The 15,185-nt window shown below is 32.0% G+C and overlaps 3 protein-coding genes and 1 long non-coding RNA gene across 8 annotated transcripts; 1 reads left to right on the plus strand and 3 right to left on the minus strand.

The window, feature by feature from the left end:
• Window positions 1-1,825: 1,825 nt before the first annotated feature.
• On the plus strand, window positions 1,826-15,137 carry LOC126745664 (mitochondrial coenzyme A transporter SLC25A42). 5 transcript variants are annotated; one of them, XM_050453617.1, is made up of 8 exons: window positions 1,826-1,929; window positions 10,526-10,741; window positions 11,644-11,826; window positions 11,972-12,101; window positions 12,159-12,291; window positions 12,342-12,516; window positions 14,358-14,481; window positions 14,649-14,915. In XM_050453617.1, exons 2-8 carry the CDS (start codon window positions 10,590-10,592, stop codon window positions 14,697-14,699), a joined length of 948 nt encoding a protein of 315 aa, XP_050309574.1. In that variant the 5' UTR covers window positions 1,826-1,929; window positions 10,526-10,589; the 3' UTR covers window positions 14,700-14,915. The 5 variants fall into 5 exon arrangements, with proteins under 5 accessions (XP_050309574.1, XP_050309573.1, XP_050309572.1 ...); XM_050453616.1 differs by lacking the exon at window positions 1,826-1,929 and adding an exon at window positions 3,179-3,344; XM_050453615.1 differs by lacking the exon at window positions 1,826-1,929 and adding an exon at window positions 8,390-8,533.
• LOC126745669 (small nuclear ribonucleoprotein F-like) lies at window positions 2,000-2,826 on the minus strand. The gene is made up of 2 exons (XM_050453625.1): window positions 2,510-2,826; window positions 2,000-2,189 (listed from the first exon to the last, which is right to left on the minus strand). The coding sequence occupies exons 1-2, from the start codon at window positions 2,682-2,684 to the stop codon at window positions 2,098-2,100; spliced, it is 267 nt and encodes an 88-aa protein (XP_050309582.1). The 5' UTR covers window positions 2,685-2,826; the 3' UTR covers window positions 2,000-2,097.
• On the minus strand, window positions 3,558-4,837 carry LOC126745668 (calmodulin-like protein 4). The gene is made up of 4 exons (XM_050453624.1): window positions 4,709-4,837; window positions 4,619-4,649; window positions 4,144-4,274; window positions 3,558-3,906 (listed from the first exon to the last, which is right to left on the minus strand). Exons 1-4 carry the CDS (start codon window positions 4,709-4,711, stop codon window positions 3,622-3,624), a joined length of 450 nt encoding a protein of 149 aa, XP_050309581.1. The 5' UTR covers window positions 4,712-4,837; the 3' UTR covers window positions 3,558-3,621.
• Window positions 8,987-10,243, minus strand: LOC126745670 (uncharacterized). Its single transcript, XR_007663630.1, has 2 exons — window positions 9,499-10,243; window positions 8,987-9,404 (listed from the first exon to the last, which is right to left on the minus strand). It is a non-coding gene; the product is annotated as an uncharacterized LOC126745670 (long non-coding RNA).
• Window positions 15,138-15,185: the final 48 nt, after the last annotated feature.

Genomic DNA, 15,185 nt, shown 5'->3' on the forward strand with positions numbered 1-15,185 from the left:
CTGTCTTTTCTCTAAGACATGATTTTCAAAAACTTTGATAAAAAAACTTCCAATGCATGGATTTTTGTGATTTTTTCAATGAAAGCTGAAGAACATTTCAAAGAAACTTTTAAAGCAAAAATCAAACCGATCTGAGCACCAGAAGCAGAGTTATGACTCAATTTACCTGAAACTGTCTTTTCTTTAAGACATGATTTTCAAAAACTTCCAATGCATGGATTTACGTGATTTTTTCAATGAAAGTTGAAGAACATTTCAAAGAAACTTGTAACACAAAAATCAAACCGATCTGAGCACTAGAAGCAGAGTTATGACTCAATTTACCTGAAACTGTCTTTTCTCTAAGACATGATTTTCAAAAACTTTGATGAAAAAACTTCCAATGCATGGATTTACGTGATTTTTTCAATCAAAGTTGAAGAACATTTCAAAGAAACTTTTAAAATAAAAATCAACCCAATCTGAGCACCAGAAGCAGAGTTATGACTCAATTTACCCGAAACTGTCATTTCTTTAAGACATGATTTTCAAAAACTTTGATAAAAAAACTTTCAATGCATGGATTTTCGTGATTTTTTCAATGAAAGTTGAAGAACATTTCAAAGAAACTTTTAAAATAAAAATCAAACCGATCTGAGCACTAGAAGCAGAGTTATGACGCAATTTATCTGAAACTGTCTTTTTTTTAAGACATGCTTTTCAAAAACTTTGATAAAAAAACTTTCAATGCATGGATTTACGTGATTTTTTCAATGAAAGTTGGAAAATATTTCAAAGAAACTTTTAAAGCAAAAATCAAACCGATCTGAACACTAGAAGCAGAGTTATGACTCAATTTACCTGAAACTGTCTTTTCTTTAAGACATGATTTTCAAAAACTTTGATAGAAAAACTTCCAATTCATAGATTTACGTGATTTTTGCACTGAAAGTTGAAGAACATTTCAAAGAAACTTTTAAAGCAAAAATCAACCCAATCTGAGCACCAGAAGCAGAGTTATGACGCAATTTATCTGAAATTGTCTTTTCTCTAAGACATGATTTTCAAAAACTTTGATAAAAAAACTTCCAATGCATGGATTTCCGTGATTTTTTCAATGAAAGTTGAAGAACATTCCAAAGAAACTTTTAAAGCAAAAATCAAACCGATCTGAGCACTAGAAGCAGAGTTATGACTCAATTTACCTGAAACTGTCTTTTCTTTAAGACATGATTTTCAAAAACTTTGATGAAAAAACTTCCAATGCATGGATTTACGTGATTTTTTCACTGAAAGTTGAAGAACATTTCAAAGAAACTTGTAACACAAAAATCAAACCGATCTGAGCACTAGAAGCAGAGCTATGACTCAATTTACCTGAAACTGTCTTTTCTTTAAGACATGATTTTCAAAAACTTTGATAAAAAAACTTCCAATGCATGGATTTACGTGATTTTTTCAATGAAAGTTGAAAAACATTTCAAAGAAACTTTGAACACAAAAATCAAACCGATCTGAGCACTAGAAGCAGAGTTATGACTCAATTTACCCGAAACTGTCTTTTCTTTAAGACATGATTTTCAAAAACTGATAAAAAAACTTTCAATGCATGGATTTACGTGATTTTTTTAATAAAAGCTGAAGAACATTTCAAAGAAACTTTTAATACAAAAATCAAACCGATCTGAGCACTAGAAGCAGAGTTATGACTCAATTTACCTGAAACTGTTTTCTTTTTCCCTTGATTCTTATATTTGCTTCTTTGGAAATAAATTATTAGAGGAATCCCATGACTAACAAAACTTAGGAACCTTAAAATTTACACCTCAAACAGCAATGTCATCATTGTCAAACAAAGGTTATAACTTCCATAAACTTTGTATAAAAGAGCAAATTCCAATAGTAATATCAATGATACAGTGCAAAATTTCCAGCGATCAATGAAATAAGGTAAGTTTTTATTACCACTTGCACAAAAAAGAACTCGAGCAACTTACTGGGGTTTGAATAATGCTTAGAGTTGTATACAGTACTTTTGGGTTATTTTATTAGAAAATACAGGTACAATGTTAAAAAAAAATTTAAGCAGAAGTACAATAGATATACAGAGGCATCAGCCTATTCTCTCATTTCACCTTCTTCGTCTTCCTCTTCTGCACCTCTAATGAACATGACATTGTTACATCTGATAAAGACTTCTCCTAAGTTACCTAAAAGTCAAATAAGAGAACAATTTAATTTATTATTAACGAGCTTTAAATACTTTACAGCACTCTTTGTTGATGTTAGAAGAGTTAAATTTAAAGACTGGTATTGGCCTGTTCATTTTGTCAATCAATATTACTCGTCTCGATCATTTATTGGCACTACAGAAATGTTTTAGAAACTAGTACTGTATTCTTCAAAGGACTTATTAACTAAATAAGAGTGAACAAATGAGTAGGATTATAACTACTCTTTAATAAGCTTGCTTTATGTGTGCCGTTACTAGTCGAATCTTTTATATAGTAAATAAATATGACATCAATACCTGTAGCATCACCATCAATAAATTCTTCACAATTTGCCAGCTGTAGATTCATGTAGCCGTCCACGGACACCAAATACCCTTTGTATTCGTGGCCCCACTTTAACTTCACAAACACCGCTTTGCCGGTAAGGTTGTTCAGGAACGGTTTGGGGTTTATTGGCATAGCCGCGGCCATTTTCAGATTTGGATTTTGTCTTATTTAAATTCTTTAGATCAGTGCTAATATATTTAGCAGTATCACAAGGTATTCGAAAAGAGGGAAACGTTCATAAACTGTAAACAAACCATAACCAAGATTAGGTAAATTAGGTTAGAGCCTGATTTTCTTCTTCTTCTATATTCGTGCTTTTACCGTGTTGCTATAGAAAGACTTTTAGGGTCTAAGCCACTACGAGTAAATCTTTATGTGTTAAAGTCTTATGGTTTAATTTAATTGTAGTTGACTATAAATTTTTTGAATTCAATTCTGATTCTTGTGAATTAAAGAAGATGAAATTATAGTATAAAAAGAAGAAGATTGTAAGTCACATTTATTAATGTCAAAATTTGACAAATTATTTTGGCGGGTTATTTAAATTTGGGCAATTATTAAGATGTCTTTTTGACAAAACGTAGATTAATTTAATTGAAAAAGCAACTCATCGTTTTTTTTTGTTACCGAGATTCATTATTACGGTTTACTTTATCATTGTTCCCTATATGATATCCATGACATCTTTGTTTGGTTAAGTGACGAAAGTAGTGACGTTCTAAATTATAATCATGATTTACAAAGTACAAAGGTAAAGAAAACGAGATTCCGAATTTTCAAAATAGCAGTCTGTCTTCCTTGAAGGTAATTATTTATTCATAATACATTTTTTATAATTATTATAGTCTTGTGATTTTTACCACACCTCATGCATGCAAATTGAAATTCTATAATATTGTGCTTGTATTGTTTTTATGTAATAAATAAAATTGACCTAGAACCTAACATGAACATTCTTAAAATTACTCAAAAGCTATGTGAAATTATGGCATTTGCCATGCATCATAGAGACAATACTCCAATCAATACTTTATTTATAAAACTAGGACAAAGGCTATTAAAGAAATACTACACATATACTCTAGTAATAATCAGGAACAGGAGCACAAGCAATCTTCACAAAATCCTCATATTTCACCATGCTGGCATTATTAACATTAGCCTCTCGGAAGATCCTATCCACCTCTTTCGAGGACAACTTCTCGCCCCAGTTCTGTAAAAGGTGCCGCAGATGCTTAGCCGATATTGTGCCCCTGTTTTCTGGATCAGCTGCTTTAAATGCATCCACTATTTCTTTGGGCAAGTTTTCTACACTCGAGTGGATGTGCATCACTTCTAGGAAGTCTGCGAATGTCATTTTTCCACCCTGGAATAGTAGCAAGGACACTTTTATCTTATTGATGAGACAAGTTCTGTCTAAATTTACTCTATAAGTCTATAAGCGTTGTTGTTAGCAGCAAGATCTTCTATATAACTTGCTGAGGATGAACCTCTTTAAGTTTGAAATTTATGAATGCAAAGATTTTATGTTTTTTCTTGCATTACAAGAATGAACTATTTTTTTTAACTTATATGTTGTTTACTTGGAGGTTCCAATACTAACCTTTTGTTTAAAATATCCAGCTAATTCCGATATAGTGGGACTAAGCCCTAGGCTTCTCATAATCACGGTGAGCTCATCAAGGGACTTTATGTGGCCAGAACGAGCGAACAGATAAAAGCATTCTCTGAATTCTGAAACAATTTTGTTGATTTTTCGTTTATAAGAAATATTTCTTATACTATCAGATCATGGTAATGAAATTATCACTCTAATTATATTAATTTTTGTATCAAGGTTTAGTTCCTTTAAACATAGCCAATTAGTTATGATCAAATAAGCAAAAAAACTCTAATTTCAAAATTTCAATAGTCCTTTTACCTCGAATTAAAGTTCAATATACAAAATAGACTTGACCCCAACCAAAGGATACAATAATAAAAAAAAACATTTTTCACTGTTTTGTTATCTTAAATCCACTAAACAACGTTTTAACGGTACATTGCACTTTCATTTAATTTCTTAACGGCATACGTACCATCGATATCCTGTTCTTTAAAATATCTGGCCTGAAATGAATTTGAATTTATTATTTATGAAAAAAGACAAATTAAAACAGTGTACCCACCATTATAATTAAAATTTGCTAAAAAGGGATTAATTATTGTACGTGGATTTTATCTTTTGTAATCTAAACGTATTTAGCCGAACATATGACGACGACTGTGCAAGTCCTACCCACCAGGTAATTTTTTTAGGTAGGGGTACAGGTATAGCGGAACGAGTCGTGTTGTTTAGTCAGATGGCAAAAGTATGAAAAGTTGTAACATTTACAATAGTGGATAATCATTTGCAAATATTTAATAAAGTTGGTGTGTTTTTAGTTCAATGAAATCTATAATTTATTCTGTATTGTTTTTGTTGTCTTACTGCCTTTACTTTTATGTTTTTTATTTTTTATATTTGCACATACATGCAGATGCTTAGTCACATAGGAGTTATGTTGCAATACCCTTTATTTTTTTTAATTTTTCCTTTTTACTGTCTTTATCAAATTAGAAGTTATTATATCTTTGACACAAAAGTATGTACAGTCCCGGCCGGTTGAAAGAGAACGACCTGAACGCGTTTCTCGTAACTTTTCGTACCGGCAACGTCGTGCTGGGCCGACTCCCAGATAAAGTAGCGGATAGTAGAAATTTACCACTGTAGGAATAAAACCATAAAATGCAAATATCTTTTTGCCTTGTGGCATCTTGAAGCAAAAAAGAAATATTTTGATTTAAATTTAAATTTCGTTTATTCTCTGAATGTTTTAAATAATTTGGGTAAAAGAAAAAGTGTGTAAGTATAAAATAAATAAAATTCGTATAATTTTGTATTATATAATATATTAATATTTCGTATAGCCAACTTCAGCTATTATAACTTTCTGAACTCTCCTGCTCATTGAACCTATTAGTTGGCAGCAGACATCATTAGTTGCTACTTCTTCCCAGGTTTCTTGAGTTTTCTGCCATAACGCATTCTTATTGTCAGGTATGAAATTCTCCATCGACCTTACCATGCTACCCCATATGTTTTCTATAGGATTTAAACCGGGACTCTTCGCCGGCCATTCTAGCTTTTCGACATTGTTTTCGGTAAACCACTCGCGAACAATATTTGCTGTGTGTACAGGAGCGTTGTCCTGCTAAAATACGAATCCCTCAGGATACATTTTTCTGGCACTTTGTATCAATCCTCCTTCAAGCACTTCACAATAACGATCTGCTGTGAATCGGCCATCAATTTTCCAGCAGATTCCGGGTCCTCGGTGGCTGATCCAAGCCCATATATTTACGGAAAAATGCCCACTTCTTCTTCTGGGTGACACAAATCTTTCGTCATATCTTGAACTCGTCGAAGGTCTGTATACTTTAACTTTACCGTTGTAATTACTTTGGAACATCTTTTCATCACTAAATATTACTCTCTCGCAATAACCCATCGATAAGCGATTAAACTGTTGGCATATCTGCAACCGGACTTCTTTATTAGTTTCGGTTAACTCAGTCTGGTTGCTGGCTGTCCGACATCTCAGAATGCTTGCAGCTAATCTTTTTCGGTCAGTTCTAACACTTGCTGGGAATGCTGTGGTAGACACGGCTTCAACGGCGGATTTAAATGGATTTTCTCGGCAAAAATTAGTTGATCTTGTTGGTCCGAAGTAATTTTTATATTCCCCCCTCGATGTAGGTTTTCCACACTTTCGGTTTCTTCAAATTTGCGTTTTAACTTGAAAATGGTATTTTTGGATATACCAAATTCATCAGCCAGTCGAGAAATGGACCAACCATTTTCTAATTTGGCGATGATGCGGTGCTTAACGGAATCACTTAAACGAGGCATAATCAACACTGTAATAACTCTTTGGAACCACGAAAAGGACTAAATAAATTAAGCCCACTTACTCTGGTATTTATAAAAAGGGCTGGAACCAGGTATTACGTAATAATAATACAATATTATAAAAAAGTATTGTAAATTTTGGGAAATGATCGAGGGTAATTCCCTAAATTTATTTATTTTAAGTACAGGTAGCTAATCCTCTTTAAAAGTGCCTCGGTGCTCTTATTTCATTATATTTATAATAATACTACTTATAATAATACTTATACTTATAATACTATTTATAATAAATAAATACTCCGCAGCGGAGCTATTTATATCTGTGCTTGTACATTCAGTACAAATGTGAAAGGTGCAGTGGACCCAAAGTTGTTCGATCAACAGTATCACCCTTAATATTGCCTCTGGAATACATTGTCAATAAAAGTTTTATTATCTATCTTGGGAAGATCCAATAATAAAGTGTATAATTTAGCTATATCTAAGTAAAATATCTATTAACAACAATACTTTTCACTCATACATAAATCAAAATTTTAACCTAATATACACCGATAGAAACTAACTAAGAACAGATTAGAGAAACTACTACTAAAGATTAAGAATAAAGCAGAAAATGTAATAAAAAAGTAAAACCTGGTTTGATGTTAATTAATTAATGATAAAAGCAAACAAATCTAATCATAACTGTTCAGATAATTTTCATTGTGAATGTCACTTAAAAATCTCAGAATAGAATACTTATGTATCCAGCCAAAATTTATAAATTCTACCAAGGTAAGTTTATGGACTATCATTTACTAAGGTTACTTTATTCATCTCTTGTATAGAAACTATATCAAATTATTACATTGATGTATATTGAGAGCAACAAATAAAACAATTATGTAACCTTTAGTGATGACCCATAGAAATATATATAAAAAATTATTTTAAGAAAACCTACACTGTACTCATCTACTGCTATTTTCTGTGAACCTAATGTATTAAGGTTAAATCAATTATTTGTTACATTTAAAACCAGGGCAAACTGTAACAAAGAAGCAGTAAAACTTGGAAAATGTCAAAAAAGTCCTTTTTATATTGTGCCTAAAATATACAATATGCTTCCATTTGATATGAAAAATAAAACGCAAAAATTAATACATGGTTACTTGTAAATAATATAGATTGGTTTGTGCATGCTTACATGCAATTCATTATTCACATATTTAGGCACTTAGTGTAATATTATATTTACCTATAATTAGTTCTTTTTTTTGTATTTAATTAAACTATGTGCACACAGAGATTATATCCTTTGTGCACTCTAAATAAAATTTATATATTATAAGTAATGTATATCACTTGTAAAATTTGTATAATATATTTGAATTCTACTATTAGGCAATAGTTGTAATAAATGTCACAGTATAAAAGTATTCCTCCTTGTCTAAGTTTACAGTAAGAATCAAGGCTTTTCATTTTAAGGTCACTGCAGTTTTTTTCCTGTCTTTGTGACTTTGTGTACCTCATGACTAACGCAATTGAACGCCTTAGTTGAGTCACAAAATACCTCTGCTAACCCAGTGTGTTCATAGAGATTCTCCAAAGAAGAATATGTAGCATCAGTATAGTGTTCTTGTTTCACCGAAACCCTATAATTGAATCTCTGACAAAAATCTCATATTGATTTAAAAATGCCATCATTTTATATTTTACCTGATTGGTCTAAAGTTATTGATTAGTCAAATCTTCATCTGGGATGATGTTAATTGAGTCTAGTAATGAATCCATCCAAACCAGAGGAAATGTTACAAAATATACTCTCTTATTTAATGTGAATAATTAAAAAAAAAACTTTTATCATTTATTTCCAGACTACACATTATTTACCTTAGACCCTCTGACTAATGTTTACTCAGTACAATGATATAATTAGCATCTCCTCTCCTTGTGTACCTTGTTTATAATTTTTATGGTTTTTAGTGATAACGCCGTAGTTCTAAAGGTGAACATATTTTTTATAGAGTGATTTTCTTTATAAATTTTATGGTAATACAGTATAGGCAGTTTAACCAAGGTTAGCATGGCTCCCTTTTATGAGTATTATTATAATTAAATTTCACATATTCTTGTTCGCAAAGTCCACGTTTTCAACTACATATCTAGGTTGGAATAATTAATAGGATATATTGCAAATTTTACTAAATGTTTTATATATTAACATTCTTCATATATTATAATGCTGTTACACATGTAAACACAAATTTGCATTAATTGCGTTCTGAATTTGTTTCCTACACATCTAAGATTCAAAATATGTTTATCATGCAAACAAGTGAAAAATTAAAGCTGATAACCGAAAATCTCTCAAACTTTGGTCTTTGGTTATAAACTATGGAGATTTGATGCAGCAATAATGAATCAAAAAGGTTGTTTTGTTTAATAGTGAATACTTAATTTGTTTCATTCTTAGTGATGGTGGATCACTGGTAAGTCTATATTGTATAATTACTACAACAAAATAAGCATCATCATTATAGCCATACTTTATTAATAATTGTATATAAAACTAATTCTTCTAGGTTAAAATTATTATAAATAAAGACTCTAAATCTACAGGTTCAATTAATGTCTTTAATCTGATTGGTACTTTTGGCGAGAACATAACAATCACAATATATAAACGTTTAAATATTGTGAATGTTCTTACTGATACCGTTTATTTAGTTTTAATTTTTTGAGTTAATATGTTTCTACTAAGAGGATTCTATCTTTACTGACTCCTCCAATGCCTTTGACACAATGCATATATTTAAAATGTCACAACAAATTCACTATGCCACTTTTATTCTTGCTTATTCCCAATGATATCACTTAGACCTCTCGAAATGGATGTTTGCTGATGATCTGAATATGTCCAACATAATTTTTTGTGCAGTTAAAACTCCCTGTAGCAATAGACATAAATAGAGAATTTAGTCTCGATTATTAATAATACAGTTTTCCATTTAATTGAATCACAAATTACTGCTCTACTGTTACCTTGGTATATCCTTTCACTGTTCTGTCTCGCTTGGATCACATCACATAGGATTGGTCGTCCTTTTGTCAGGTTCATTATGATAGAATAGAGAGAGTTATATGTATCTGAATTAACATAATATTAGAAATATATACTAATGTCTGTTAAGTCAACAAATATAAAATGAGGGAAACCCGACAACATTATTTATTTGCTCAAGGATTATTTACTACTAGAAAAAATAACTTGAAATAGTCATCTAGTATAGAGATTAACAATCTAAATACTTGTAATACTTGGCAAATGTAAAATACAAAATTCACATAACAACAAATATTATAATCTAACCTACATCCTGCTCCAATGCATGCATAACATTGCTCAGAAGATAAAAGTTGATTCAGAAAACTTATGGACTGTGTATTCCATAATTTTCCAGACTTTTCTGTTACATATTTAGATATTGATGTTGCCCAAATATAAAATTGCAAAAGTTTATGAATGTTCTTTGAACTTGTTCTAATTTACTGCGGTCTTACCAAGACTCTTGACCTGTCTAAGGTAATTTCTTGTGAGGTATAAACTCCCTCCGATGATGGATGTAAATAAAAAATTTAGTCCTGAATATTAAAACAGTTTTCCATTAAATTGATCCACAAATTACATGCTCTCCAGTTAGCTTGACATTGAAACCCTGATGCCCCATTAAATCTGGTTTTGAACTGTAATAAGATAATCAGTCATTCCGCCATAAGTCTTGTTTCCAGATGAAACTTTACCTACTGTGCAAAAATTTGTATAGTAAATCAATCTATAATTAGTTTCCATATAGTCTAAAAAAAAATACACAAATTTAAAATAGACGGATGTTCGTGTACGTAAAATAGTTGTTTGGTGCACATTGCACGAGTCGGACTTGATGTGTTCTCTTGTTTACCTTTCTATTAATTGCCTTCAGTAAATTTAAGTTTTTTATTTACACTGAACATGAGAATTAATAAAAAACTTATATCTGGGTCCATTAAGTATATTGACTATTTTTTACAGATGAACCCTCTCAAACGACCATAGCGGTTAATAGGAGAATAATGTGACAGTGTTCGTCGCTATTATGGGCAAGTCGACCAATCTAGACCCGAAATTGAAACATTTAACCAATACAGAGGTTGTGCTTACCAGTTTATCGGCGGGAGCTATTGCCGGAGCTTTAGCTAAGACTACCATCGCTCCTCTCGATAGGACCAAGATTAATTTTCAAATTAGGTAAATAAAACATATTCACTCTATTATTCAATGCATATATTAATTAAAAGAACCAAAAACAATCTCTCCACTATGGTAATCTATCTATGGTAATCATTAAGTACTTCAAAACCCAATCGTTTAACTTGGATTAACGTGGATTTACTCTCTTAATTTTTTATTAAATTCTCAATGATCAATGTTGCTGTCCTTGCATACACTAATAATTCTAGGATCTAAACGTGATATTACGAATCAGGAATTTTTCCTTAGGGCGGATCTGACTTAAATACTTAATATTTGTTGGATTGGTAATAACGGTCCTATAAATTGGCCCACAGCACAAGATCGCCCAACATAACACACATGGATTTTTCCATACGGGGTTTTATTAAGAACCAGGTTTATCAAACTACATCTCAAAATTTAGAGGACCTAAATTTAACAATAAAAGGTAGAATCTTAGATGAAAAAGTCTCGTAAAAGTATTGGAATACCTTTAATAGGATTCAGGATACAGAGTAATCGAATAAGGTACCTGCAGGTAATAAGGCTTGTCGGGTAATAAGGCCTATATTTAAAAAAACCGCTTTAAATTAATCGGTCTTTAAAATAATCGGCTCCTATTGGTCCATTTACAAACGATATTCGAACGGACTAGCCGCGTTCCTCGCTTTCGGGCGTCAGTAAGTTCCATAAAATATCCCCCTTGGGGACTCGGAGCACTTTAGGTCCTTTGGCATTTTACCAACTTTCAAAATTGAGTTTATTGAATTCAATAATCCTCTATTTCGTCAGAACTTACCTTATTAATCATTAGACCTAAGCATGTTTATTGCACTGATAACGTAAACGAATAGTTCATTTATAAAAACAAATTAATATGTAGTTGAGCTTTGTATAGTGAAACATTATTTTTTTAGTGACAGAACTTACTCGACGAAAAAAGCATTTAAGTTTTTACTGAAAACGTTGAAGGAGCAAGGATTCTTCGCGTTATGGAGGGGAAACAGCGCCACTATGGCCCGCATAGTGCCGTACTCGGCTATCCAGTTTACCGCACACGAACAGTGGAAACGGGTGCTAAAAGTTGACCAAAATAATGGGTAAGATTGGCCCGCTGTCCCAACCTAAACCCAGTAGACCCTAGAAATTTTCCTGGATGTGTGTATCCCAGAGAGCCTTCTGGATGTCATAATTTTTTTAATCAATACATTAGCCGAATTCTCACTATATTTTTCCTTTATTAAGGTCCAATGAGAGACTCTTTTTGGCAGGTGCGTTGGCGGGAGTAACGTCGCAAGCGTTAACTTACCCGTTCGATTTGGCACGAGCACGAATGGCTGTGACACACAAACTACAATACTCCAGTTTGAAAGAGGTTAGAACCGAAAAAAACAATTAAAAACCCAAACTGAATCACTTGTTTTTTTTTTAGGTATTTCATAAAATATATCACGTGGAAGGTCTGAAGGCATTTTGGAGGGGATTTATCCCGACGATGGTCGGTGTTATCCCTTATGCCGGAATGTCGTTTTTCACCTACGACTCGCTCAAACGAATATACAGAGGTAAGTTTGTTTGTTTGTTGAGTCTTAAAGGGTGATTTAAACGTTTTTAGAACATGTGGATAATGCCTTCGTGATCCATCCGTTAGCTTCCATGTTATTCGGTGCCGTAGCCGGTGTTATTGGCCAAAGCACGAGTTATCCCTTCGATATTGTCAGGAGGAGAATGCAGACTGACACTACCGGAAAGTACCCGAATATGATCCGAACGATTATTTATGTTTATAAGTAAGTTTCGCATAAGGTTTTTCACTTTTAATGATGGATAAAGCAAGGTCAGCAAGAGTCAGAACACAGTTTTTGAATATGCTGGTCAAACCTTAAATATCGTCAATAATTAAGCTCAAAACTTTGTTAAATGTTGTCACACCTATAAACCTGAACAAATATCATTAGGATCGCATTTAAAATTTAGGATATTTGTCTTTGACATCAGTGCCGGGTTTCGTGAAAATGGTGCTCTAACTTACGTGGGTACTACTAATATTGAAATCACAAAAAAAATGAAAAGCATTTCACCAAACGAACGTAAAGCATTACGTTTCAACTTTTGTTTAGTATTAAGTACAGTACGCTCGAATCATTTTTTCATCGAATGAAGAGCTCAAGGTCTGTAGAATAAGTTTTTATCAAATGTTCTAACACTGCAATCGATGTTGCCAAATTCAGGGAAAATTTCTCGTAGATTTCATATATTAGGCACCGTCTTCTTAATTCAGAGTCGACGTTGCCAAGGATGACTTTAAAAGTATTCACCCCCTTCTTGACCCTTTGATATGTACATAAACTTCGAACTCCGTTCAACCATATCTGCTTTTTTAATTTATTTTGAAGCTAAGACATGCCAAAGGATCTGTATGATTGCTGTTCCAAGTCGATCTATTGAATTATAAGTACTCTAGCTTCTTGTCCATAGGAACCAATAGGACGCAGTTTTATTTACACACTTGTTGTGGCGTAATTTACTTCTTTTACCCCATTTCAAAGAGTGAGTGCAAAAATTTAAAACGTCTTTCAATATGTATTTAATGCTTACAATGCAAGACATTAAGAAGTTTCCTCTTTTATTCCTTAAAAACAAAGACTGAACAAGACAATTTTCTCCTAAAATTCATGTTTGTTAAGGTTCCATAAAGAGAGAAATATATAATTTATTTTTTCCAAAAAACCAAACGTCACGGTCTCATTAAATATACATATATAATTTTCATAATCTACAGTTGTAATGTAATAAAAAAAATCAATAAGTTTACTATAAAAGGTGAATGAAGGCCGATCAGTATGCTTAATTTACTAATTGAAACAGTGTCTGGACCTCAGATATGGTCTCTTAAACAGCATCAAATAATTTGCAAACCAATTTAAAGAGTTCGTTATCTGTGTAGCTTTTTATAAGATTAAAGGTTTCAGACCTGACCTATTAATTCCTCTATCAGAAGTACCTTAGGGGTCCATTTACACCCTACGAAAGTTTTGAGGATGTTGCATAATAAACTCCTGGACAAAATTATCGCACCACTAATTATTTTGTCAAGAAAATTTAAATAAAAATAAATATCAGTTAAAACAGTTATAATATCTTTTCTCGTATAAAAAGCAGAACTGGACAAAAACTATGTTTATGCTTTATCATGAAACATGCTGCTCGTGAGGAGTGAGAATACATCCGCAGGAAAGTTTTCATAATTTGATACGAGGAATGCTGCGAAGACTTCAAGCGGTCATTGCAGCTAGAGGTGGCAATACACGTTATTAAGAATTCATTATGGGTCTATTGTTTTATTTTTGTATCAAAATTGAAGTTAATGAAAATCGATGCTTTTCCTTGTATTGAATTTAGTTACTTAAATCTCGTTTTGTTAAATAGAATATAATTGTTTTTATTAATTAATAATGCATAGTTAACAATGCTTATAAGTTTGCTTATTTTTTTATCTTTATTAAAAAAAAATCTCTAAAAACCAAGTGGTGCGATAATTTTGTCCAGGAGTTTATTTTGGTGCAATTCAATGCAAATTATTTCACTTATTAATGAAAACCTGAAGTAGAACCATCCTTTTCCGTTTCAGAACCGAAGGTATAAAGAAGGGTTTCTACAAGGGATTGTCGATGAACTGGATCAAGGGGCCGATAGCAGTCGGTATCAGTTACTCCACCTACGACAACATCAAGGACTCTTTGAGGATGTCGCTGGTAAAATTTAGGAGCCATTTAATATAAAAACGTCCCTTTAAATCGGGAAAAAATTTTCAAGTCATTGATAGCCGTGAAAGTACATAATACTGATATTTTTACGGTTTAGTTAAACACATTGCAGCTAGTCAGACAATAATATAAAGAAATAACTTAATAATTTACAGCCAGGTGGATCCAAACAAAGTCGATTCACTCCTCATCTCGATAGTCAATAATATAAGAATACGTTACGCTTTTTATCTCTAAGCCATAGTGATTAACTAGAGAGTGTTTTTTACGATTTTATTGTTAATGTTTTTAAACGCTATAATAGTTTGTATATATTAGGGTAAAACACACGTTTTGGATTGTTATGTATGTATGTATGTATATTTAAAACTAGTGCAATGAGATTGTTCCTATATAGGATTTATTAAAAGTATAAAGTTTAATTAGTCGTTTTTTTTTTTTGTACATAAGAATACAGGGGTATTATATATTAATTTTTGCAGATCATATGGTTGCCAAGATGTAAGCCTAAGCGATGAAACTAATTTCCCGAAGATACGTAAAACTTGAATCTAGCCTTGAGGAGGAAAATTGAGTAATAATCCCCGTTTTATGAACTTGTATGTCCTTTTTTCAGTTATTTAAATAAATTGTTAAAGTAATTATTACTGCCCATACTGTATTTTTCATAAAAACAACACAAAAGTGAGTAA

This window comes from Anthonomus grandis, chromosome 16, assembly GCF_022605725.1.
Source record: "Anthonomus grandis grandis chromosome 16, icAntGran1.3, whole genome shotgun sequence".
NCBI classification, from domain to species: Eukaryota; Metazoa; Arthropoda; class Insecta; order Coleoptera; family Curculionidae; genus Anthonomus; species Anthonomus grandis.